At 48.0% G+C, this 27,827-nt stretch overlaps 1 protein-coding gene across 1 annotated transcript; it reads left to right on the forward strand.

The window, feature by feature from the left end:
- The first annotated feature begins 5,177 nt into the window (after positions 1–5,177).
- Positions 5,178–6,248, forward strand: LOC123750709 (extracellular matrix protein A-like). Its single transcript, XM_069301933.1, has 2 exons — positions 5,178–5,575; positions 5,807–6,248. The coding sequence occupies exons 1-2, from the start codon at positions 5,178–5,180 to the stop codon at positions 6,246–6,248; spliced, it is 840 nt and encodes a 279-aa protein (XP_069158034.1).
- Positions 6,249–27,827: the final 21,579 nt, after the last annotated feature.

Genomic DNA, 27,827 nt, shown 5'->3' on the forward strand with positions numbered 1-27,827 from the left:
AGATGCATTCCCTGTATCTTGAATTCCTATTGGTCCACATACACTCACGCTTGCTAACGAATGAGAAACGAGTCACTCGCTGACTGTCCTTCGCGAGGTGAAGTCCTGCTAACTCTGGCTCTGCTCCTGAAGCATACCCTTCCGAACCGAGAAGATCCTGTGTGACGAGTTAACCCAGAAGGTGTGAGCAACGACTGGGTAGACTTCAGCTGGCAACCCTGGTCAGGCTGCAGGCAGACTTGATGTTAGTAGGATTGTCTAAATGTGCTGGTTGTGCTCACCTAGTTGTGTTAGCGGGGGTTGAACCTCGGCTCTTTGGTCTTTGTGATCTTTGAGGCTCGAGAGCCGATGCCCCATCGACCTTTCAAACTGTAACCACCTAACTGCTTGAGCCAATATGGCATCTCCTGCCCCTAGTAAGTGACATGCTCTCTGGCCCTCTACAACAACTCCTGTCTGTGCCTTTAGCTTCAAGACACCTTCCGCTATCAGTTCTCCGTCGTGGTAGAGTGTGTGAAGGACCGCCAGCCTCACATAACTGGCAGGTGCTCTCAGAGGGCGCCACCACACCGGCGTCCCAGCGTGTCTCATCGACCTGTACCATATATGCTTCAGTACTCGCACATTTATACACTCACCCATAGATGCTTCCGGCTGCCTCATACCCATTTGGGTCACAACACACTTCCTTCCCTGCCATCATACTTCCTTTATCACTACCACACTTCTTTCATCACTATCACACTTCTTTTATCTCTAGCACACTACCTTCATCATCACCCCACTTCTTCACCATCACAATACTTCCTTTATGATCACCAATTTTCACCAATGACCCCACTTCCTTCACCACCACCACTACACTTCCTTCATTACCACCCTCACCACACCACCATTACCACCACCACCACACCACCATCACACCACCACCACCACCACTATCACACCACCACCACCACCACTCCACCACACCACCATCACACCACCACACCACCATCACACCACCACTACCACCATCACACCACCACTATCACACCACCACCACCACCACCACCACTCCACCACACCACCATCACACCACCACCACCACCACTCCACCACACCACCATCACACCACCACTACCACCATCACTCCACCACTATGACCATCACACCACCACCACCACCACCACCACCACCACCACCACCACCACCACCACCACCACCATCACACCACCACCACCACCACCACCATCACACCACCACCACCACCACCACAATCACACCACCACCACCACCACCACCACCACCACCACCATCACACCACCACCACCACCACCACCACCACCACCACCATCACACCACCGCCACCACCACCACCACCACCACCATCACACCACCACCACCACCACCACCACCATCACACCACCACCACCATCACACCACCACCACCACCACCACCATCACACCACCACCACCACCACCATCACACCACCACCTCCATCACACCACCATCACACCACCACCACCACCACCACCACCACCACCATCACACCACCACCACCACCACCACCACCATCACACCACCACCACCATCACACCACCACCACCATCACACCACCACCACCACCACCATCACACCACCACCACCACCACCACCATCACACCACCACCACTACCACCATCACACCACCACTACCACAATCACCACACCACCACCACCACCACCATCACACCACCACCACCATCACCATCACACCACCACTACCACCATCACCACACCACCACAACCACCATCACCATCATCACCACCACACCACTACCACCACACCACTACCACCACACCACCACCACTATCACACCACCACCACCACCACCACCACCATCACACCACCACCACCATCACACCACCACCACCACCACCACCATCACACCACCACCACCACCACCACCATCACGCCACCACCTCCATCACACCACCATCACACCACCACCACCACCACCACCACCACCATCACACCACCACCACCATCACACCACCACCACTACCACCATCACACCACCACTATCACCATCACCACACCACCACCACCACCACCACCATCACACCACCACCACCACCACCACCACCATCACACCACCACCACCATCACACCACCACCACCACCACCATCACACCACCACTACCACCATCACACCACCACCACCACCACACCACCACCACCACCACTCCACCACACCACCATCACACCACCACACCACCATCACACCACCACAACCACCATCACTATCATCACCACCACACCACTACCACCACACCACCACCACACATCAGGGCGGCATCCTTCAAGACGGGGCAGCAGTTTGTGAAGACAAAAAGCACCTTCACGACGCGACTCTTGCCTCGCGTGTCTCTCTGTAAATATGAATCAAAAGATATTACTAAACAATGGTTATATTTCTTCCTGTTTAAGTCTCAATGGTTGAACTGACGGGGTGTTGGTCGGCATGTTATACCCCGGAGTATGACACCATAATGTTGGAAACACACGCACAGAAATCACATTATCCTGAGGTATCAATGAGGGCTAGTGGAGGGCTGAGGACTACACTGTGGGAGTGTACTAGCCAGAGAGCTAGTGGAGGGCTGAGGACTTTAGCACTCCACTGAAGTCCACTACGGGCTCGCCATAGCCCGTGCTACTTGCAACCTCTTGTTCCGAGTAGCTGAAGCTAAAACCTGGACACCAAACCTCCAGGAACACATCCCCAACACTCTGGCAATGTCTTCTCTACACGAGATCTCTCCATCAACCTTTCTTCCGCCTCGGTTTTACCAGTGATCAGTTATCCTCGTGTTCCGTGTTATTATTTTGTTCCCCCAGACTGTCTTTGTTAAACTTCTGTTCTTCATGATGGCGTTGTTTATCTTACGTTCTACAAGCTTTCTTCCCTTGTCTTCAGTCCTCTTGAGTTCGTTGCTAATCTACCAGTTCTCTAGGCTTCATCTGCTAAGTTCTCCTCTTATGGTGGAGATTAACGTCCTGTAAAGTGTTATTGGCGTCCTTCCAAGAAGGCCATCTTCTCTGTGTTAAGTACCGGCCTCAGACTCTTCCTTCAGTGTGTTAAACATTCACTAGATTTTATGCCACAAAATTCTTGTGACGATGTCCGCCCTGTCAGTAACGTTTCTTGGCATCATTAAGTATTCTTATGACAGGCTTGTGAGCTGGTGTCATGTTCCCAGACCATACACACACTTGTGTCATGTTCCCAGACCATACACACACTTGTGTCATGTTCCCAGACCATACACACACTTGTGTCATGTTCTCAGACCATACACACACCTGTGTCATGTTCCCAGACCATACACACACTTGTGTCATGTTCCCAGACCATACACACACTTGTGTCATGTTCCCAGACCATACACACACTTGTGTCATGTTCCCAGACCATACACACACTCGTGTCATGTTCCCAGACCATACACACACTCGTGTCATGTTCCCAGACCATACACACACCTGTGTCATGTTCCCAGACCATACACACACTTGTGTCATGTTCCCAGACCATACACACACTCGTGTCATGTTCCCAGACCATACACACACCTGTGTCATGTTCCCAGACCATACACACACCTGTGTCATGTTTCCAGACCATACACACACCTGTGTCATGTTCCCAGACCATACACACACTTGTGTCATGTTCCCAGACCATACACACACTTGTGTCATGTTCCCAGACCATACACACACTTGTGTCATGTTCCCAGACCATACACACTCTTGTGTCATGTTCCCAGACCATACACACACTTGTGTCATGTTCCCAGACCATACACACACTTGTGTCATGTTCCCAGACCATACACACACTTGTGTCATGGTCCCAGACCATACACACACTTGTGTCATGGTCCCAGACCATACACACACTTGTGTCATGGTCCCAGACCATACACACACCTGTGTCATGGTCCCAGACCATACACACACGTGTCATGGTCCCAGACCATACACACACTTATGTCATGGTCCCAGACCATACACACACCTGTGTCATGTTCCCAGACCATACACACACGTGTCATGGTCCCAGACCTCCTCACGACACAACACTCCAGGCTACCAACACCCACACTGGATCGAGAATCAGGAGCCTCCACTGTCTACGGTGAGGTACTGTGACTCCCACGCTCACTGCCCACGATCTAATACTTACTGTGAACTGTGTGTGGTGCTTTTACTCCACCAGTTACCTGAGGAGGTGCAGGAGGAGTTGGAGGGAGCTCCTCACTACACCTACACATCGTAGAGTCACAGTAGTGTCTCCGGGGGAAACAGCTGCACACTCTTGATTGTGGCCATTTTGTCCTGTGCTTTGACACGCGACCAGATACTTCAGAACACTTAACAAAGCCACCAGATACTTCAGAACACTTAACAAAGCCACCAGATACTTCAGAACACTTAACAAAGCCACCAGATACTTCAGAACACTTAACAAAGCCACCAGATACTTCAGAACACTTAACAAAGCCACCAGACACTTCAGAGCACTTAACAAAGCCACCAGACGCTTCAGAACACTTAACAAAGCCACCAGATACTTCAGAACACTTAACAAAGCCACCAGACACTTCCGAGCACTTAACAAAGCCACCAGATACTTCAGAGCACTTAACAAAGCCACCAGACACTTCAGAGCACTTAACAAAGCCACCAGACACTTCAGAGCACTTAACAAAGCCACCAGATACTTCAGAACACTTAACAAAGCCACCAGACACTTCAGAGCACTTAACAAAGCCACCAGACACTTCAGAGCACTTAACAAAGCCACCAGATACTTCAGAACACTTAACAAAGCCACCAGATACTTCAGAACACTTAACAAAGCCACCAGATACTTCAGAACACTTACTGAAGCCACCAGACACTTCAGAGCACTTAACAAAGCCACCAGATACTTCAGAACACTTAACAAAGCCACCAGATACTTCAGAACACTTAACAAAGCCACGCCCTCAACATATACCATTATTAGCCTCTCCCGCGCACCAGTTCACTCCCCACAGTGATTACCTCTCAATAAGGTAAGCAACAATAAAGCAGATAATGTTTAACTTCAACACAGTTCTAAAATACCACAACATTTCATGAAAAGAAAATGCATGGAAATATATGGCGAGAAATGTGGCAACACTGCTGAAGGCGCACCGCCTGGCTAGTGTAAACACAACACTAAAGAGGGACCGCAAGTGTAAACCCAACACTGGATGCAGGGACCGCAAGTGTAAACCCAACACTGAATGTAGGGACCGCAAGTGTAAACCCAACACTGGATGCAGGGACCGCAAGTGTAAACACAACACTGGATGCAGGGACCGCAAGTGTAAACCCAACACTGGATGCAGGGACCGCAAGTGTAAACCCAACACTGGATGCAGGGACCGCAAGTGTAAACCCAACACTGGATGTAGGGACCGCAAGTGTAAACCCAACACTGGATGCAGGGACCGCAAGTGTAAACCCAACACTGGATGCAGGGACCGCAAGTGTAAACCCAACACTGGATGCAGGTACCACAAGTGTAAACACAACACTGGATGCAGGGACCGCAAGTGAAAACCCAACACTGGATGCAGGGACCGCAAGTGTAAACACAACACTGGATGCAGGGACCACAAGTGTAAACACAACAGTGGATGCAGGGACCACAAGTGTAAACACAACACTGGATGCAGGGACCGCAAGTGAAAACCCAACACTGGATGCAGGGACCGCAAGTGTAAACACAACACTGGATGCAGGGACCGCAAGTGTAAACGCAACACTGGATGCAGGGACCGCAAGTGTAAACACAACACTGGATGCAGGGATCGCAAGTGTAAACACAACACTGGATGCAGGAACCGCAAGTGTAAACACAACACTGGATGCAGGGACCACAAGTGTAAACACAACAGTGGATGCAGGGACCGCAAGTGTAAACCCAACACTGGATGCAGGGACCGCAAGTGTAAACACAACACTGGATGCAGGGACCGCAAGTGTAAACCCAACACTGGATGCAGGGACCGCAAGTGTAAACACAACACTGGATGCAGGGACCGCAAGTGTAAACACAACACTGGATGCAGGGACCGCAAGTGTAAACACAACAGTGGATGCAGGGACCGCAAGTGTAAACCCAACACTGGATGCAGGGACCACAGGTGTAAACACAACACTGGATGCAGGGACCGCAAGTGAAAACCCAACACTGGATGTAGGGACCGCAAGTGTAAACACAACACTGGATGCAGGGACCGCAAGTGTAAACACAACACTGGATGTAGGGACCACAAGTGTAAACACAACACTGGATGCAGGGACCGCAAGTGTAAACCCAACACTGGATGCAGGGACCGCAAGTGTAAACACAACACTGGATGCAGGGACCGCAAGTGTAAACCCAACACTGGATGCAGGGACCGCAAGTGTAAACACAATACTGGATGCAGGGACCGCAAGTGTAAACCCAACACTGGATGCAGGGACCACAAGTGTAAACACAACACTGGATGCAGGGACCGCAAGTGAAAACCCAACACTGGATGCAGGGACCACAAGTGTAAACACAACAGTGGATGCAGGGACCACATGTGTAAACACAACAGTGGATGCAGGGACCGCAAGTGAAAACCCAACACTGGATGCAGGGACCACAAGTGTAAACACAACAGTGGATGCAGGGACCGCAAGTGTAAACACAACACTGGATGCAGGGACCACAAATGTAAACACAACACTGGATGCAGGGACCGCAAGTGTAAACACAACACTGGATGTAGGGACCACAAGTGTAAACACAACACTGGATGCAGGGACCGCAAGTGTAAACACAACACTGGATGCAGGGACCACAAGTGTAAACACAACACTGGATGCAGGGACCGCAAGTGTAAACACAACACTGAATGTAGGGACCGCAAGTGTAAACACAACACTGGATGTAGGGACCGCAAGTGTAAACACAACACTGGATGCAGGGACCGCAAGTGTAAACACAACACTGGATGTAGGGACCGCAAGTGTAAACACAACACTGGATGCAGGGACCGCAAGTGTAAACACAACACAGGATGTAGGGACCGCAAGTGTAAACACAACACTGGATGTAGGGACCGCAAGTGTAAACTCCACCAGTTTCACTGCTGAGGAAGCGTGTAAGCCTCACTCAGAGCCACATATCTTACCTCATCAAGTACCAGAGTGACTGTCACTGCTCTTGAGGGAACACATTAATTCAAGTTACTTTAGCACTGTCATTGAAACTTTAAGTACTGACACTTCCCACAAGCACAGCTGGTGCAAGCACAGCTGGTGCAAGCACAGCTGGTGCAAGCACAGCTGGTGCAAGCACAGCTAGTGCAAGCACAGCTGGGGCAAGCACAGCTAGTGCAAGCACAGCTGGGGCAAACACAGCTGGTGCAAGCACAGCTGGGGCGAGAAACAAAGATGCGAGAAACAACTACACGGCAGTGATTAGAGAGGCAGAAAGAAATTTTGAAAAAGGGATTGCAAACAAATGTAAAACAGAACCAGGTCTATTCTATAAATTCGTAAACAACAAATTGCAGGTAAAGGATAATATCCAGAGGTTGAAAATGGGAAACAGATTCACGGAAAATGAAAAGGAAATGTGTGAAACATTAAACGAAAAGTTCCAAAGTGTGTTTGTCCAAAATGAAATCTTCAGGGAACCAGACACAATAAGAATTCCAGAGAACAACATAGAGCACATAGAGGTGTCTAGAGACGAAGTGGAAAAAATGCTCAAGGAGCTAAATAAGAACAAAGCAGTTGGTCCAGATGGAGTTTCACCATGGGTTCTGAGAGAATGTGCACCTGAGCTCAGCATTCCACATCAACTGATTTTTCAGGCATCTCTGTTTACAGGAGTTGTAGCTGATGTGTGGAAAAAGCTCAACCCCCGTAAGCACAACTAGGTAATTACAACTAGGTGAGTACACACACACACAAATATATAAGAGATACATACATACACAAAGAGAAATAGACCAGGTGTCATTACATTAGACCACCAACATGTAGGAAAGCGGGGTCCAAGAGCTTGAGCTCCTCGTGATGAGAGTGTGAACCGTCGTGATGGTAGGAATGGGGGGTAAACAGTGCTATACACAACTATCACCATGTGTACTTCTTAATTATATACACTTCTCACATATGTACATAACATGACACTGCTGGTGGAAACACCACCTCTACTCTGCAGCAACACTGGCTGGTCTCCAGCAACACTGACTGGTCTCCAGCAACACACTGACTGGTCTCCAGCAACACTGACTGGTCTCCAACAACACTGGCTGGTCTCCAGCAACACTGGCTGGTCTCCAAAAACACTGGCTGGTCTCCAGCAACACACTGGCTGGTCTCCAGCAACACTGATTGGTCTCCAGCAACACACTGGCTGGTCTCCAGCAACACTGACTGGTCTCCAACAACACTGGCTGGTCTCCAGCAACACTGGCTGGTCTCCAAAAACACTGGCTGGTCTCCAGCAACACACTGGCTGGTCTCCAGCAACACACTGGTTGGTCTCCAGCAACACACTGGCTGGTCTCCAGCAACATTGACTGGTCTCCAACAACACTGGCTGGTCTCCAGCAACACTCGCTGGTCTCCAACAACACTGGCTGGTCTCCAGCAACACACTGGCTGGTCTCCAGCAACACACTGGCTGGTCTCCAGCAACACACTGGCTGGTCTCCAGCAACACTGACTGGTCTCCAGCAATACACACTGGCTGGTCTCCAGCAACACTGACTGGTCTCCAGCAACACTGACTGGTCTCCAGCAACACTGACTGGTCTCCAGCAACACTGACTGGTCTCCAGCAACACACTGGCTGGTCTCCAGCAACACTGGCTGGTCTCCAGCAACACACTGGCTGGTCTCCAGCAACACTGACTAATCTCCAGCAATACACACTGGCTGGTCTCCAGCAACACACTGGATGGTCTCCAGCAACACACTGGCTGGTCTCCAGCAACACTGACTGGTCTCCAGCAACACTGGCTGGTCTCCAGCAACACTGACTGGTCTCCAGCAACACACTGACTGGTCTCCAGCAACACTTGCTGGTCTCCAGCAACACACTGGCTGGTCTCCAGCAACACTGACTGGTCTCCAGCAACACTGGCTGGTCTCCAGCAACACACTGGCTGGTCTCCAGCAACACACTGACAGGTCTCCAGCAACACTGGCTGGTCTCCAGCAACACACTGACTGGTCTCCAGCAACACTGACTGGTCTCCAGCAACACACTGGCTGGTCTCCAGCAACACTGGCTGGTCTCCAGCAACACTGACTGGTCTCCAGCAACACACTGACTGGTCTCCAGCAACACACTGACTGGTCTCCAGCAACACACTGGCTGGTCTCCAGCAACACTGACAGGTCTCCAACAACACACTGACTGGTCTCCAGCAACACACTGGCTGGTCTCCAGCAACACTGACTGGTCTCCAGCAATACACACTGGCTGGTCTCCAGCAACACACTGGATGGTCTCCAGCAACACACTGGCTGGTCTCCAGCAACACTGACTGGTCTCCAGCAACACTGGCTGGTCTCCAGCAACACTGACTGGTCTCCAGCAACACACTGACTGGTCTCCAGCAACACTGGCTGGTCTCCAGCAACACACTGGCTGGTCTCCAGCAACACTGACTGGTCTCCAGCAACATTGGCTGGTCTCCAGCAACACACTGGCTGGTCTCCAGCAACACACTGACAGGTCTCCAGCAACACTGGCTGGTCTCCAGCAACACACTGACTGGTCTCCAGCAACACTGACTGGTCTCCAGCAACACACTGGCTGGTCTCCAGCAACACTGACTGGTCTCCAGCAACACACTGGCTGGTCTCCAGCAACACTGACTGGTCTCCAGCAACACACTGACTGGTCTCCAGCAACACACTGACTGGTCTCCAGCAACACTGACTGGTCTCCAGCAACACTGGCTGGTCTCCAGCAACACTGACTGGTCTCCAGCAACACACTGACTGGTCTCAAGCAGCACACTGACTGGTCTCCAGCGACTGACTGGTCTCCAGCAACACACTGGCTGGTCTCCAGCAACACTGACTGGTCTCCAACAACACACTGACTGCTCTCCAGCAACACACTGACTGGTCTCCAGCAACACTGACTGGTCTCCAGCAACACACTGACTGTTCTCCAACAACACTGGCTGGTCTCCAGCAACACTGACTGGTCTCCAGCAACACTGGTTGGTCTCCAGCAACACTGGCTGGTCTCCAGCAACACTGGCTGGTCTCCAGCAACACTGGCTGGTCTCCAGCAACACTGGCTGGTCTCCAGCAACACTGGCTGGTCTCCAGCAACACTGGCTGGTCTCCAGCAACACTGACTGGTCTCCAACAACACTGGCTGGTCTCCAGCAACACTGACTGGTCTCCAGCAACACTGACTGGTCTCCAGCAACACTGACTGGTCTCCAGCAACACTGGCAGGTCTCCAGCAACACTGACTGGTCTCCAGCAACACACTGGCTGGTCTCCAGCAACACTGGCTGGTCTCCAGCAACACACTGGCTGGTCTCCAGCAACACACTGGCTGGTCTCCAGCAACACTGACTGGTCTCCAGCAATACACACTGGCTGGTCTCCAGCAACACACTGGATGGTCTCCAGCAACACACTGGCTGGTCTCCAGCAACACTGACTGGTCTCCAGCAACACTGGCTGGTCTCCAGCAACACTGACTGGTCTCCAGCAACACACTGACTGGTCTCCAGCAACACTGGCTGGTCTCCAGCAACACACTGGCTGGTCTCCAGCAACACTGACTGGTCTCCAGCAACACTGGCTGGTCTCCAGCAACACACTGGCTGGTCTCCAGCAACACACTGACAGGTCTCCAGCAACACTGGCTGGTCTCCAGCAACACACTGACTGGTCTTCAGCAACACTGACTGGTCTCCAGCAACACACTGGCTGGTCTCCAGCAACACTGACTGGTCTCCAGCAACACACTGGCTGGTCTCCAGCAACACTGGCTGGTCTCCAGCAACACTGGCTGGTCTCCAGCAACACACTGACTGGTCTCCAGCAACACTGACTGGTCTCCAGCAACACACTGGCTGGTCTCCAGCAACACTGACTGGTCTCCAGCAACACACTGACTGGTCTCCAGCAACACACTGACTGGTCTGCAGCAACACTGACTGGTCTCCAGCAACACTGGCTGGTCTCCAGCAACACTGACTGGTCTCCAGCAACACACTGACTGGTCTCCAGCAACACACTGACTGGTCTCCAGCGACTGACTGGTCTCCAGCAACACACTGGCTGGTCTCCAGCAACACTGACTGGTCTCCAACAACACACTGACTGGTCTCTAGCAACACACTGACTGGTCTCCAGCAACACTGACTGGTCTCCAGCAACACACTGACTGTTCTCCAACAACTCTGGCTGGTCTCCAGCAACACCGACTGGTCTCCAGCAACACTGGCTGGTCTCCAGCAACACTGGCTGGTCTCCAGCAACACTGGCTGGTCTCCAGCAACACTGGCTGGTCTCCAGCAACACTGGCTGGTCTCCAGCAACACTGGCTGGTCTCCAGCAACACTGACTGGTCTCCAACAACACTGGCTGGTCTCCAGCAACACTGACTGGTCTCCAGCAACACTGGCTGGTCTCCAGCAACACTGGCTGGTCTCCAGCAACACTGATTGGTCTCCAGCAATACTGACTGGTTCCCAGCAACACTGACCGGTCTCCAGGAACACTGACTGGTCTCCAGCAACACTGACTAGTCTCCAGCAACACTGACTGGTCTCCAGCAACACTGACTGGTCTCCAGCAACACACTGACTGATCTCCAGCAACACTGACTGGTCTCCAGGAACACTGGCTGGTCTCCAGCAACACTGGCTGTTCTCCAGCAACACCCTGGCTGGTCTCCAGCAACACCCTGGCTGGTCTCCAGCAACACACTAACTGGTCCCCAGCAACACAGTGACTAGTCTCCAGCAACACTGACTGGTCTCCAGCAACACAGTGACTAGTCTCCAGCAACACTGGTCTCCAGCAACACAGTGACTGGTCTCCAGCAACACTGACTGGTCTCCAGCAACACAGTGCCTGGTCTCCAGCAACACAGTGACTGGTCTCCAGCAACACAGTGACTTGTCGCAAGCAACACTGGCTGGTCTCCAGCAACACTAGCTGGTCTCCAGCAACACACTGACTGGTCTCCAGCAACACACTGACTGGTCTCCAGCAACGCACTGACTGGTCTCCAGCAACACACTGACTGGTCTCCAGCAACACACTGACTGGTCTCCAGCAACACTGACTGGTCTCCAGCAACACACTGACTGGTCTCCAGCAACACTGGCTGGTCTCCAGCAACACACTGACTGGTCTCCAGCAACACTGACTGGTCTCCAGCAACACACTGGCTGGTCTCCAGCAACACTGACTGGTCTCCAGCAACACACTGGCTGGTCTCCAGCAACACTGACTGGTCTCCAGCAACACACTGACTGGTCTCCAGCAACACACTGACTGGTCTCCAGCAACACTGACTGGTCTCCAGCAACACTGGCTGGTCTCCAGCAACACTGACTGGTCTCCAGCAACACACTGACTGGTCTCAAGCAGCACACTGACTGGTCTCCAGCGACTGACTGGTCTCCAGCAACACACTGGCTGGTCTCCAGCAACACTGACTGGTCTCCAACAACACACTGACTGCTCTCCAGCAACACACTGACTGGTCTCCAGCAACACTGACTGGTCTCCAGCAACACACTGACTGTTCTCCAACAACACTGGCTGGTCTCCAGCAACACTGACTGGTCTCCAGCAACACTGGTTGGTCTCCAGCAACACTGGCTGGTCTCCAGCAACACTGGCTGGTCTCCAGCAACACTGGCTGGTCTCCAGCAACACTGGCTGGTCTCCAGCAACACTGACTGGTCTCCAGCAATACACACTGGCTGGTCTCCAGCAACACACTGGATGGTCTCCAGCAACACACTGGCTGGTCTCCAGCAACACTGACTGGTCTCCAGCAACACTGGCTGGTCTCCAGCAACACTGACTGGTCTCCAGCAACACACTGACTGGTCTCCAGCAACACTGGCTGGTCTCCAGCAACACACTGGCTGGTCTCCAGCAACACTGACTGGTCTCCAGCAACATTGGCTGGTCTCCAGCAACACACTGGCTGGTCTCCAGCAACACACTGACAGGTCTCCAGCAACACTGGCTGGTCTCCAGCAACACACTGACTGGTCTCCAGCAACACTGACTGGTCTCCAGCAACACACTGGCTGGTCTCCAGCAACACTGACTGGTCTCCAGCAACACACTGGCTGGTCTCCAGCAACACTGACTGGTCTCCAGCAACACACTGACTGGTCTCCAGCAACACACTGACTGGTCTCCAGCAACACTGACTGGTCTCCAGCAACACTGGCTGGTCTCCAGCAACACTGACTGGTCTCCAGCAACACACTGACTGGTCTCAAGCAGCACACTGACTGGTCTCCAGCGACTGACTGGTCTCCAGCAACACACTGGCTGGTCTCCAGCAACACTGACTGGTCTCCAACAACACACTGACTGCTCTCCAGCAACACACTGACTGGTCTCCAGCAACACTGACTGGTCTCCAGCAACACACTGACTGTTCTCCAACAACACTGGCTGGTCTCCAGCAACACTGACTGGTCTCCAGCAACACTGGTTGGTCTCCAGCAACACTGGCTGGTCTCCAGCAACACTGGCTGGTCTCCAGCAACACTGGCTGGTCTCCAGCAACACTGGCTGGTCTCCAGCAACACTGGCTGGTCTCCAGCAACACTGGCTGGTCTCCAGCAACACTGACTGGTCTCCAACAACACTGGCTGGTCTCCAGCAACACTGACTGGTCTCCAGCAACACTGACTGGTCTCCAGCAACACTGACTGGTCTCCAGCAACACTGGCAGGTCTCCAGCAACACTGACTGGTCTCCAGCAACACACTGGCTGGTCTCCAGCAACACTGGCTGGTCTCCAGCAACACACTGGCTGGTCTCCAGCAACACACTGGCTGGTCTCCAGCAACACTGACTGGTCTCCAGCAATACACACTGGCTGGTCTCCAGCAACACACTGGATGGTCTCCAGCAACACACTGGCTGGTCTCCAGCAACACTGACTGGTCTCCAGCAACACTGGCTGGTCTCCAGCAACACTGACTGGTCTCCAGCAACACACTGACTGGTCTCCAGCAACACTGGCTGGTCTCCAGCAACACACTGGCTGGTCTCCAGCAACACTGACTGGTCTCCAGCAACACTGGCTGGTCTCCAGCAACACACTGGCTGGTCTCCAGCAACACACTGACAGGTCTCCAGCAACACTGGCTGGTCTCCAGCAACACACTGACTGGTCTTCAGCAACACTGACTGGTCTCCAGCAACACACTGGCTGGTCTCCAGCAACACTGACTGGTCTCCAGCAACACACTGGCTGGTCTCCAGCAACACTGGCTGGTCTCCAGCAACACTGGCTGGTCTCCAGCAACACACTGACTGGTCTCCAGCAACACTGACTGGTCTCCAGCAACACACTGGCTGGTCTCCAGCAACACTGACTGGTCTCCAGCAACACACTGACTGGTCTCCAGCAACACACTGACTGGTCTGCAGCAACACTGACTGGTCTCCAGCAACACTGGCTGGTCTCCAGCAACACTGACTGGTCTCCAGCAACACACTGACTGGTCTCCAGCAACACACTGACTGGTCTCCAGCGACTGACTGGTCTCCAGCAACACACTGGCTGGTCTCCAGCAACACTGACTGGTCTCCAACAACACACTGACTGGTCTCTAGCAACACACTGACTGGTCTCCAGCAACACTGACTGGTCTCCAGCAACACACTGACTGTTCTCCAACAACTCTGGCTGGTCTCCAGCAACACCGACTGGTCTCCAGCAACACTGGCTGGTCTCCAGCAACACTGGCTGGTCTCCAGCAACACTGGCTGGTCTCCAGCAACACTGGCTGGTCTCCAGCAACACTGGCTGGTCTCCAGCAACACTGGCTGGTCTCCAGCAACACTGACTGGTCTCCAACAACACTGGCTGGTCTCCAGCAACACTGACTGGTCTCCAGCAACACTGGCTGGTCTCCAGCAACACTGGCTGGTCTCCAGCAACACTGATTGGTCTCCAGCAATACTGACTGGTTCCCAGCAACACTGACCGGTCTCCAGGAACACTGACTGGTCTCCAGCAACACTGACTAGTCTCCAGCAACACTGACTGGTCTCCAGCAACACTGACTGGTCTCCAGCAACACACTGACTGATCTCCAGCAACACTGACTGGTCTCCAGGAACACTGGCTGGTCTCCAGCAACACTGGCTGTTCTCCAGCAACACCCTGGCTGGTCTCCAGCAACACCCTGGCTGGTCTCCAGCAACACACTAACTGGTCCCCAGCAACACAGTGACTAGTCTCCAGCAACACTGACTGGTCTCCAGCAACACAGTGACTAGTCTCCAGCAACACTGGTCTCCAGCAACACAGTGACTGGTCTCCAGCAACACTGACTGGTCTCCAGCAACACAGTGCCTGGTCTCCAGCAACACAGTGACTGGTCTCCAGCAACACAGTGACTTGTCGCAAGCAACACTGGCTGGTCTCCAGCAACACTAGCTGGTCTCCAGCAACACACTGACTGGTCTCCAGCAACACACTGACTGGTCTCCAGCAACGCACTGACTGGTCTCCAGCAACACACTGACTGGTCTCCAGCAACACACTGACTGGTCTCCAGCAACACTGACTGGTCTCCAGCAACACACTGACTGGTCTCCAGCAACACTGGCTGGTCTCCAGCAACACACTGACTGGTCTCCAGCAACACTGACTGGTCTCCAGCAACACACTGGCTGGTCTCCAGCAACACTGACTGGTCTCCAGCAACACACTGGCTGGTCTCCAGCAACACTGACTGGTCTCCAGCAACACACTGACTGGTCTCCAGCAACACACTGACTGGTCTCCAGCAACACTGACTGGTCTCCAGCAACACTGGCTGGTCTCCAGCAACACTGACTGGTCTCCAGCAACACACTGACTGGTCTCAAGCAGCACACTGACTGGTCTCCAGCGACTGACTGGTCTCCAGCAACACACTGGCTGGTCTCCAGCAACACTGACTGGTCTCCAACAACACACTGACTGCTCTCCAGCAACACACTGACTGGTCTCCAGCAACACTGACTGGTCTCCAGCAACACACTGACTGTTCTCCAACAACACTGGCTGGTCTCCAGCAACACTGACTGGTCTCCAGCAACACTGGTTGGTCTCCAGCAACACTGGCTGGTCTCCAGCAACACTGGCTGGTCTCCAGCAACACTGGCTGGTCTCCAGCAACACTGGCTGGTCTCCAGCAACACTGGCTGGTTTCCAGCAACACTGACTGGTCTCCAACAACACTGGCTGGTCTCCAGCAACACTGACTGGTCTCCAGCAACACTGACTGGTCTCCAGCAACACTGACTGGTCTCCAGCAACACTGGCAGGTCTCCAGCAACACTGACTGGTCTCCAGCAACACACTGGCTGGTCTCCAGCAACACTGGCTGGTCTCCAGCAACACACTGGCTGGTCTCCAGCAACACTGACTGGTTTCCAGCAATACACACTGGCTGGTTTCCAGCAACACACTGGATGGTCTCCAGCAACACACTGGCTGGTCTCCAGCAACACTGACTGGTCTCCAGCAACACACTGACTGGTCTCCAGCAACACACTGACTGGTCTCCAGCAACACACTGACTGGTCTCCAGCAACACACTGACTGGTCTCCAGCATCACTGACCGGTCTAAAGCAACAACCTGGCTGGTCTCCAGCAACACCCTGGCTGGTCTCCAGCAACACTGACTGGTCTCCAACAACACACTGACTGGTCTCCAGCAACACACTGACTGGTCTCTAGCAACACCCTTGCTGGTCTCCAGCAACACACTGACTGGTCTTCAGCAACACTCTGACTGGTCTCCAGCAACACACTGACTGGTCTCCAGCAACACACTAGCTGGTCTCCAGCAACACACTGACTGGTCTCCAGCAACACACTGACTGGTCTCCAGCAACACACTGACTGGTCTCCAGCTACACACTGACTGGTCTCCAGCAACACTCTGTCTGGTCTTCAGCAACACTGACTGGTTTCCTCTAAAAGTCTTCAACTTTAAGAAGCCTTAACATACAGGACACACGGACATTAATTCCATCTCGTAACTGAACTTGGTCATCCTGGGATACGGTCATCCCAATAAGATTATTGGAGAATATAAGCCTGGATACGTGTATGGAAATGTCAAGACACATAAGCCTGGAAACCCACTTCGGCCAATCATCAGCCAGATACCCACACCCACGTACAGACTGGCGAAGAGACTCAACGGCAGGCTGACTCCTTATGTCCCTTGCACCTTCAGCCTGAAGTCTCCAAAGGAATTTGTTGACTTACTGCTGGGAACACGGGCCACAGGGATAAGAGCCTCGTTGGAAGTACAATCACTGTTTACCAACGTACCTGTGGATGAAACAATCGGGATGATAGCGGACAGAGTGTATCGTGATCCGGCCTGTACTCCTCTTGACATACCAGAAAACATTCTAAGGAAACTACTCCAAGCTTGTACTAAAGAGGTACCCTTCTTGGGCCCGGATGGGCACATGTATAAGCAAGTAGATGGGGGTCGCCATGGGTTCTCCCCTAGGTGTCCTGTTTGCGAACTTCTACATGGGTACCATCAAACAAAAGGTCTTAGTCGACATGAACTTGAAACCGGCCATATACTGCAGTTATGTTGACGACATTTTTACACAGGTACCTGATGTCAGACATCTGCAGGAGCTGAAGGAGGCATTTGAGCGGAATTCTGTGTTGCATTTCACTTACGAGATGGAGAAGGATGGGAAGCTGCCCTTTCTTGATGTAACAGTCATGGAAAGGAGCGGAGTTTCCCACACTGCAGTCTACACTAAGGAAACAAACATTGGAATGTGCCTCAATGTACACAGTGACTGCCCAGACAGGTACCAGAGGAGTGTCGTTAATGCTTATGTCAACCGTGCTCTCAGCCACAGCTCAGGATGGAAGCAAGTCGAGGAAGAACTCTGTAGGGTTAGGCAGGTCCTAGTCAACCACGGCTTCTCCAATGGTTTCGTTGAAGACATCATAAGAAGGAAGGTGAAACGCCATGCAACCTCTGAAGAGACAACTAACACAACACCTGTACCCCCTATTAGACTATTTTACAGGAACTTCTTTTCCACAGCTCATAAAACGGAGGAAAGGGTCCTGATAGATATTGTTAATAGAAACGTTATCCCTACAGACAAAAATCAGAAGATACAATTGACGATCTACTATAAAACCAAGAAAACTGCCAACCTACTCATAAGAAACTCTCCAGACACAAAGCAGAACGCTTTAAAAGAGACCAATGTCGTCTATGCCTTCAAATGCTCACTTGGGGACTGTAAGCATCAAAGAATTCAGTGTATAGGCAAGACAACAACATCTCTTTCCAGGCGATTAACGATGCATAAGCAACAGGGCTCCATTAAGGAACATATAATCTCTTCCCACAACCAGACCATCACCAGAGAAGTCTTAACAAAATACACGGAAATCATCGATAGATACAGCGTTAGCAGGCGGCTTGATATCTGCGAGGCACTACACATTAAGAAGTCGACACCAGCAATCAACAGCCAATTAATGCACAACTATATTCTACCCACTTCAAGACTCCGCACCAATATAGAAGCATCAAGAAATATGGGCCAATAGGCCCTTTGCAGTTACTTCCATTCTTCCCTTTAACTTACAAAATATTATACCCCTTGTTTCGTTTTCTGTCTTGTGTTGAAAGTTTGTTTTCACCTCATCCAAAACTGTTGTAATATATTACCTCACCCAAATGCAGGTATAAAATCGAAGCTGTTTAAACTCTGTTTAGTTATAGTTGTGTGTGTGTAAACTAAAACCTTTGAAAATGTAATAAGTTATTACGAAACACGTTCAAGTGTCGCGTCAGACTAGAAATAAAAATGAATTTTGGATAATTGATTTTTCAGTTACCATCAACAGTGAAAAGAAATATGAGAAATATTGAGAAAATTCGTATTAGAATTATTAATCTTACTTTTCGGTCATATTTAATATATATATATATATATATATATATATATATATATATATATATATATATATATATATATATATATATATATATATATATATATATATATATATATATATATATATATATATATTAGTATATTAGTATATTTTGGTAGCAGTCTTTCCTGTAGACATATATTATTAAATATGACCGAAAAAGTAAAATTAATAATTCCGACACGAATTTTCTCTATCTTTCTTACGTTTCTTTTCACTGTTGATGGTAATTCAAAGATCAATTCTTCAAAATTCATTTTTATTTCTAGTCTGACGCTACACTTGAGCGCGTTTCGTAAAAATTATTACATTTTCAAAGACTTTAGTTTACAAACACACAACTGAAACTGAATAGAGCTTACACATCTTCGAGGTTTATATTTACATTTGGGTGAGGTGGATGAGGTGAAAAACGAACTTTCAACAATGGGTATTCAATGGGTATTAAATTCCAACACAAGACAGAACACGAAACAATGGGTATTGAATGGGTATTAAATTCAAACACAAGACAGAACACGAAACAATGGGTATTGAATGGAAGTAATTGTAGAAAGCCTATTGGTCCATATTTCTTGATGCTTCTATATTGGAGCGGAGTCTTGAAGTGGGTAGATTATAGTTGTGCATTAATTGGCTGTTGATTGCTGGTGTTGACTTCTTGATGTGTAGTGCCTCGCAGACGTCAAGCCGCCTGCTATCGCTGTATCTATCGATGATTTCTGTGTTGTTTGCTAAGATTTCTCTGGTGATGGTTTGTTTGTGGGAAGAGAGTATATGTTCCTTAATGGAGCCCTGTTGCTTATGCATCGTTAAACGCCTGGAAAGAGATGTTGTTGTCTTGCCTATATACTGTTTTTTTTAGGCTTACAGTCCCCAAGAGGGCATTTGAAGGCATAGACGACGTTGGTCTCTTTTAAAGCGTTCTGCTTTGTGTCTGGAGAGTTTCTCATGAGTAGGCTGGCCGTTTTTCTGGTTTTATAGTAAATCGTCAGTTGTATCTTCTGATTTTTGTCTGTAGGGATAACGTTTCTACTGACAATATCTTTCAGGACCCTTTCCTCCGTTTTATGGGCTGTGGAAAAGAAGTTCCTGTAAAATAGTCTAATAGGGGGTATAGGTGTTGTGTTGTCTCTTCAGAGGTTGCATGGCGTTTCACTTTCCTTCTTATGATGTCTTCCACGAAACCATTGGAGAAGCCGTTGTTGACTATATATATATATATATATATATATATATATATATATATATATATATATATATATATATATATATATATATATATATATATATATATATATATATATATATATATATATATATATATATATATATATATATATATATATATATATATATATATATATATATATATAATATAAATGGGAATGTGCGTTTGTTCAAAATCGCTAATATCCGAAAGTTCTCACCGATTGCTTTGAAATTTTCTCACAACGTTCCATTCGCATCCGACCGGGTTTTTATACATATTGTATAGATATTACGTTTGAGACGAGAAAAACATGCTTTTTTGATAAATTGAGTTTTTCACGTGTTTTTCATTTGAGGGAAATCTTCGAAACCCCTTTACCGATTGCTTTGAAATTTTGACACAACGTTGCATGCGAATAGGAACGTGTTTTTTTATATACTTAATATATAGATGCCACACCTGTGACAGGTTAAAAAATGCTGTTTTGGGAAAACAGCGCCATCTGTTGGACATAAGACCAACTCAAGCTGTAATCTCCGAAAGTTCTTCACAGATTGCTTTAATAATTTGACACAATGTTCCATTCGAATATGCATATGTTTTTTTATACCTACTATATAGATTCCACACCTATGACAGGTAAAAACAGATTTGTTTGGAAAAGGTTCCATCTGTTGCACGTAAGTGCAGCACACGCTATGCTAAATATTTTATTATTCCATATCATTGTTTCCAGCTATATTGATAAATTGAATTTTCATAGATTTCGAATAATTTTAATTTTGATTTAATTATTTTGTGTGACATTGCATTGCAATTGAGCTGTGTTGTTTACCATGCCGTTTATTTCGTGAGTATAAATATTAATGCCATACCTGTGACAGGTAAAACCATACATAAAAAAAAACAGCGCCATCTGTTGCACGTAAAAGCAACACACATTATACTAAATATGTTATGATTCCATTTCAATGTTTCCGATTGTACTGATAAATAAACTTTTCATAGATTTCGGTTTATTTTTATTTTTATTTAATTATTTTGTGTGATATTTACTTGGAATTGAGCTGTGTTGTTTACCTTGCCATTCATTTTGTTGGTATTGTTTATTTTTTTTTATTTTTTAATTGTTTTTCATTTAAATTTCTTAACTGTTATTCTTATTTTTCAATGATGGACACATCAGATCATTTGATATTCCCAATTTTCTGATGGGAACATCAGATCATTTGGGAATGCATCGGACAAGGGAGTGGGATATGGTTGGGAGGACAAGGGGACAGGGGAGGGGGTAATGGTGGTGAGGACAGGGGGATGGGGGAGACGGGGATGGTGGGGGGCGAGGGGACAGGGGAGGGGGGAATAGAAGGGAGGACGAGGGGACGGGAGAGTGGGAGTGTTACGAACCCGGATCCAGCGTCCGAGCACGGAGTAGTAAACGACCGCGCCATCTGTGGGTCAGCTCCCGAAACCCCCCGCCAAACGGACGACGACACCTGGTGAGGACAGCGTGTACTGGCCTCGAGGACCAGTGTCCAGTCTGGTTCCGCGCTCAACACCGCCGCTCCTGACCTCTGGTGAGGTGGTGCTCCGACGACAGCGCCATCTATGGACCGGATACGTCAGGTGTTTGTGCCAGAGCCCGTAAGTAAGGTGTTTTAGTGTGTCCCAGTCATTGATGACGTGTCTGTTTACAGAGTCGACCTGGGACCGCTGTGTTGAAGGTTGAGTCAGTCTACCCGAGGCAGCCAGTCTCCATACCTTGAACCTTGCTGCAGCTGTAGTGACGTCGTCCCCCCCGGAAGAACACTGTGGTGTGTTAGCCTGCCAGTGGAGTGGCAGTAAGAGGATTTACCCGGGACCGACTGTTGGAGACGATCATCCACTGGGGTACTGAAGACAGGAGAGTGACTTGTGGTGTCACACGAAGCTCCTGTCTAGGGCGTTCCCCTTTGATCGTTCGTGGAGTGGCCGTACCAGCCTTGTGGGCTCAGAACCTGCCAGCAGACCAGCTGGACGTGTGGTTGACGGCCTCCACGGCGGTGCCCCCAGTGGACCCGTGTTTTGGCTGACCTGTGGCCAGGGTAGGCTCAACTTCTTTGGAGAATTAATTGTGAGGCCACGAAGAGAGCACCAAGTATTCGGCACCAAGAGTTGTGGCACCAGCGTCTTCAGCAGAAGACATCGATTGAGGATTAATCCCCTTGTCAAGTGTTAATACCCCTCCCCTTTGTGCACTCATTCATTTTATATATTTAAACGGTGATGGTAATAATTATAATATTAAGTTCTTAGCTTTCTTTCCCTACTCCCTTTAAGTTACTTGCGTCACGGATCTCATCCCTTGATAGCCACTACTGGCTCGGGAACGGATACATTATATCTTCCTCTAACAACATCAGAGTAAGGACCCCGTTGCGTCCCGAGAGGGCCGTAACAGGGAGATGGTGGGGAGGATGAGGGAATGGTGGAGTGGGGAACGGTGGGGAGAACTAGGGAATCGGAAAGGGGGGAATGGTGGGGAGGACGAGGAGACGGGGGGAAGGGGGAATGGTGGGAAGGACTTTTGGTGTATACTGGCAGAAAGTTTTCATTTAGACATGTTTCATTGAATATGACTGCATATTCTGTATTGATTTTTTTCTTGTTTAGGGTTTCCTTCCCTCTGACTAGTGCTCTTGCATCTTGGTTTAATTGAAAGAGGATTTCTCCAAAAGTTTTCTTAGTTCGAGGTAAAGAAAACGAAATAAATAACTGTAGAATGTATAACACTTATTATAACATTGCACAACGTTTCGAACCTATATAGCTCATTCTCAAGTGATAGGAAAGTGCAGGGCGTATTGGATTTATACCATTAGCGGGGTCAGGTGTAGACAAACAGGCAAATTCAAATGGGTCAAGAATGAGGAAGAAAAGGGAGAAAAGTAAGGCGTTAAAGTATGAAGAAAAAGGCGAAAATAAGGTACGAAGGACATACAAAGATTAATCAGGTGTAGTCGGCGTAGCATGTTGGGCAGTGTCTTCTATGTTGGCATCTTCACGTTCTGGTCTTGTTCTTACTCTCATGGTGGGTAGAGTGAATAGTTCCATTATTTGGGTATTCATGGTAGGTTGTTCTATTTTTATGTGAATTGCTGCAAGAATTTGTAATCTTACATCTTGGGTTTTCTGTATTATTGGAGTTTTTATTTAACATTTCTCTTGTTAAGGTGATAAGGTCTTGTTAATTATTTTGTGTGATATTTACTTGGAATTGAGCTGTTTTGTTTACCTTGCCGTTCATTTTGTGGGTATTGTTTATTTTTCTTTTTAATTGTTTTTCATTTAAATTTCTTAACTGTTATTCTTATTTTTTCAGTGGACACATCAGATCATTTGATATTCCCAATTTTCTGATGGAAAGGGGACAGGGGGGGGGGTAAGGGGGGGGGGGGGGAGAGGGACACATCAGATATATATATATATATATATATATATATATATATATATATATATATATATATATATATATATATATATATATATATATATATATTATTAAATATGACCGAAAAAGTAAGATTAATAATTCTAACACGAATTTTCTCAATATTTCTTATGTTTCTTTTCACTATTGATGGTAATTGAAAATCAATTCTCCAAAATTCATTTTTATTTCTAGTCTGACGTGACACTTGAACGCGTTTCGAAATAACTTATTACATTTTCAAAGACTTTTAGTTTACACACACACACAACTATAACCTGCAAACGCTAAACAGAGTTCTTACTACACTATGATTTAAACAGCTTTCATTTTATTTTATACCCGCATTTTGGGTGAGGTGATATGTTACAACACTTTTGGATGAGGTGAAAACAAACTTTCAACACAAGACAGAACACGAAACAATGGGTATTAATTGGGTAAATTGAAGGTAAGAATGGAAGTAACTGCAAAGGGCCTATTGGCCCATATTTCTTGATGTTTCTATATTGGTGCGGAGTCTAGAAGTGGGTAGAAGATAGTTGTGCATTAATTGGCTGTTGATTGCTGGTGTTGACTTCTTGAAGTGTAGTGCCTTGCAGATGTGAAGCCGCCTGCTATCGCTGTGTCTATCGATGATTTCTGTGTTGTTTGCTAAGATTTCTCTGGTGATGGTCTGTTTGTGGGAAGAGATTATATGTTCCTTAATGGAGCCCTGTTGCTTATGCATCGTTAATCGACTGGAAAGAGATGTTGTTGTCTTGCCTATATACTGAGTTCTTTGAGGCTTACAGTCCCCAAGTGGGCATTTGAAGGCATTGACGACGTTGGTCTCTTTTAAAGCGTTCTGCTTTGTGTCTGGAGAGTTTCTCATGAGTAGGGTGGCCGTTTTTTGGGGTTTTATAGTAAATCGTTAGTTGTATCTTCTGATTTTTGTCTGTAGGGATAACGTTTCTATTAACAATATCTTTCAGGACCCTTTCCTCCGTTTTATGAGCTGTGGAAAAGAAGTTTCTGTAAAATAGTCTAATAGGGGGTACAGGTGTTGTGTTAGTTGTCTCTTCAGAGGTTGCATGGCGTTTCACCTTCCTTCTTATGATGCCTTCAACGAAACCATTGAAGAAGCCGTTGTTGACTAGGACCTGCCTTACCCTACAGAGTTTTTCATCGACTTGCTACCATCCTGAGCTGTGGCTGAGAGCACGGTCGACATAAGCGTTAACAACACTCTTCTTGTACCTGTCTGGGCAGTCACTGTTGGCACTTAGGCACATTCCTATGTTTGTTTCTTTAGTGTAGACTGCAGTGTGGAAACCTCTGCTCCTTTCATGACTGTTACATTTAGAAAGGGCAGCTTCCCATCCTTCTCCATCTCGTAAGTGAAACGCAACACAGAATTCTGCTCAAATGCCTCCTTCAGCTCCTGCAGATGTCTGACATCAGGTACCTGTGTAAAAATGTCGTCAACATACCTGCAGTATACGGCCAGTTTCAAGTTCATGTCGACTAAGACTTTTTGCTCGATGGTACCCATGTAGAAGTTCGCAAACAGGACACCTAGGGGAGAACCCATGGCGACCTCATCTACTTGCTTATACATGTGCCCATCCGGGCTCAAGAAGGGTGCCTCTTTAGTACAAGCTTGGAGTAGTTTCCTTAGAATGTTTTCTGGTATGTCAAGAGGAGTACAGGCCGGATCACGATACACTCTGTGCTCTATCATCCCGATTGTTTCATCCACAGGTACGTTGGTAAACAGTGATTTTACTTCCAACTAGGCTCTTATCCCTGTGGCCCATGTTCCCCGCAGTAAGTCAACAAATTCCTTTGGAGACTTCAGGCTGAAGGTGCAAGGGACATAAGGAATCAGCAAGCCGTTGAGTCGCTTCGCCAGTCTGTACGTGGGTGTGGGCATCTGGTTGATGATTGGCCGAAGTGGGTTTCTAGGCTTATGTGTCTTGACATTATCATACACGTATCCAGGTTTATATTCCGCAATAATCTTTGGCAGGAGGAGTCCGGATTTCTTGGCGTTCACAGTTTCGATCAATTTGCTGACCTTTGCTTTCAATTCGGCTGTAGTGTCCTTCGTTACCCTTTGGAATTTAATTTGGTCAGAGAATATGAGGTTCATTTTCGCCAGATATTCGTCTTTTTTAAGAATGACGTATATTGGCGACTTGTCACCTCTACTGACGACTATCTCCTTGTTCTCACAAAGGCTCTTAGCTGCCGCTTTGAGCTCGGGGGACAGTATGGTGCTTCTGTAGTTGCCTCGATTCTTTCCTCCTTCCGCAATAAGTTCTGCTTGTAAGATGTCTTTGGTGGTGACCTTCTTTTGTGTCTCGAGGTCGAATATGTCGTCCAACAGGATCTCCAACTCCACTTTCCGGGCCATCTTACTTGGTCTGGACATAACGTGACAGTTTATACCCAGATTTAGGAGAGTGACTTGGTCCTCAGTGACGTTGATTCCTGCAAGGTTCAAGAAGCCGTCTCTTGGTCGTGGAATTGCCATAGGTCCTCCATATAACGTTGTTAGTTTCTTGATTATCATGGTTTCGGTGCTGAGGTGATGTCGATCTGTGAGGATGTCGAGGTGTTGCTCGATGCGAGTACGAAGACTTTCGTCGATGTTGCTGTTTCTCCATTGGTTTGTAGCATGAATTCCAATTCATGCAATTCCACGACCAAGAGACGGTTGCCCACTTGTGGACTGTTAGTCCCAAAGATCTCAGTATATAGGCAAGACAACAACGTCTTTTTCTAGGCGATTAACAATGCACAAAGAACAGGGCTCCATCAAGGAGCATATAATCTCCTCACATACCCAGACTATCACCAGAGAAATCTTAACAAGCAACATATAAATTATCGACAGATACAACGACAACAGGAGACTCGACATCAGCGAGGCACTACACATCAAAAAGTCAACACCAGCAATCAACAGCCAATTAACACATAATTACATTCTACCCACTTCAAGAACTCGAATAAACACTTAGCAAGAAGACAAAACACGCAATGTACCCATTGATTCGCGTTTTGAGTATGTAAAATTGTCTACCCATTGATTTGTGTCCTGTCACCTCACCCAAAAACATATGTGTCCTATGACCGCACCCAAAAACGAATATAAGCATGAAACAGGGTATGTAATATTATCTTTGAAAATGTAAAATGTGTCATGCGAAACGCTTCTAGGCATCAGAACATAAATAATGTGTGAAAATTAACTTTGAAGAGTTAATTTTTCAACTACTTTCAACAGTGAAAAAAGCATAAGAAATATTGAGAAGATTAGTGTTAGAATCATTAATCTTACCCTTTCGGTCATATTAAACAACATTCGTATATATATATATATATATATATATATATATATATATATATATATATATATATATATATATATATATATATATATATATATATATATATATATATATATATATGTCGTACCTAGTAGCCAGAACGCACTTCTCAGCCTACTATGCAAGGCCCGATTTGCCTAATAAGCCAAGTTTTCATGAATTAATTGTTTTTCGACTATCTAACCTACCTAACCTAACCTAACCTAACTTTTTCGGCTACCTAACCTAACCTAACCATTAAAGATAGGTTAGGTTAGGTTAGGTAGGGTTGGTTAGGTTCGGTCATATATCTACGTTAATTTTAACTCCAATAAAAAAAAATTGACCTCATACATAATGAAATGGGTAGCTTTATCATTTCATAAGAAAAAAATGAGAGAAAATATATTATTTCAGGAAAACTTGGCTTATTAGGCAAATCGGGCCTTGCATAGTAGGCAGACAAGTGCAATCTGGCTACTAGGTACGACA

The sequence above is a fragment of the Procambarus clarkii genome, chromosome 47 (genome assembly GCF_040958095.1).
Source record: "Procambarus clarkii isolate CNS0578487 chromosome 47, FALCON_Pclarkii_2.0, whole genome shotgun sequence".
NCBI lineage: Eukaryota > Metazoa > Arthropoda > Malacostraca > Decapoda > Cambaridae > Procambarus > Procambarus clarkii.

Coding starts and splice junctions, on each gene's coding strand:
- LOC123750709 (XM_069301933.1), top strand. CDS start 5,178: ATGGCGAGAAATGTGGCAACACTGCTGAAGGCGCACCGCCTGGCTAGT. Junction 5,576..5,806: donor AAACCCAACACTGGATGCAG/GTACCACAAGTG, acceptor CACTGGATGCAG/GGACCGCAAGTGTAAACGCA.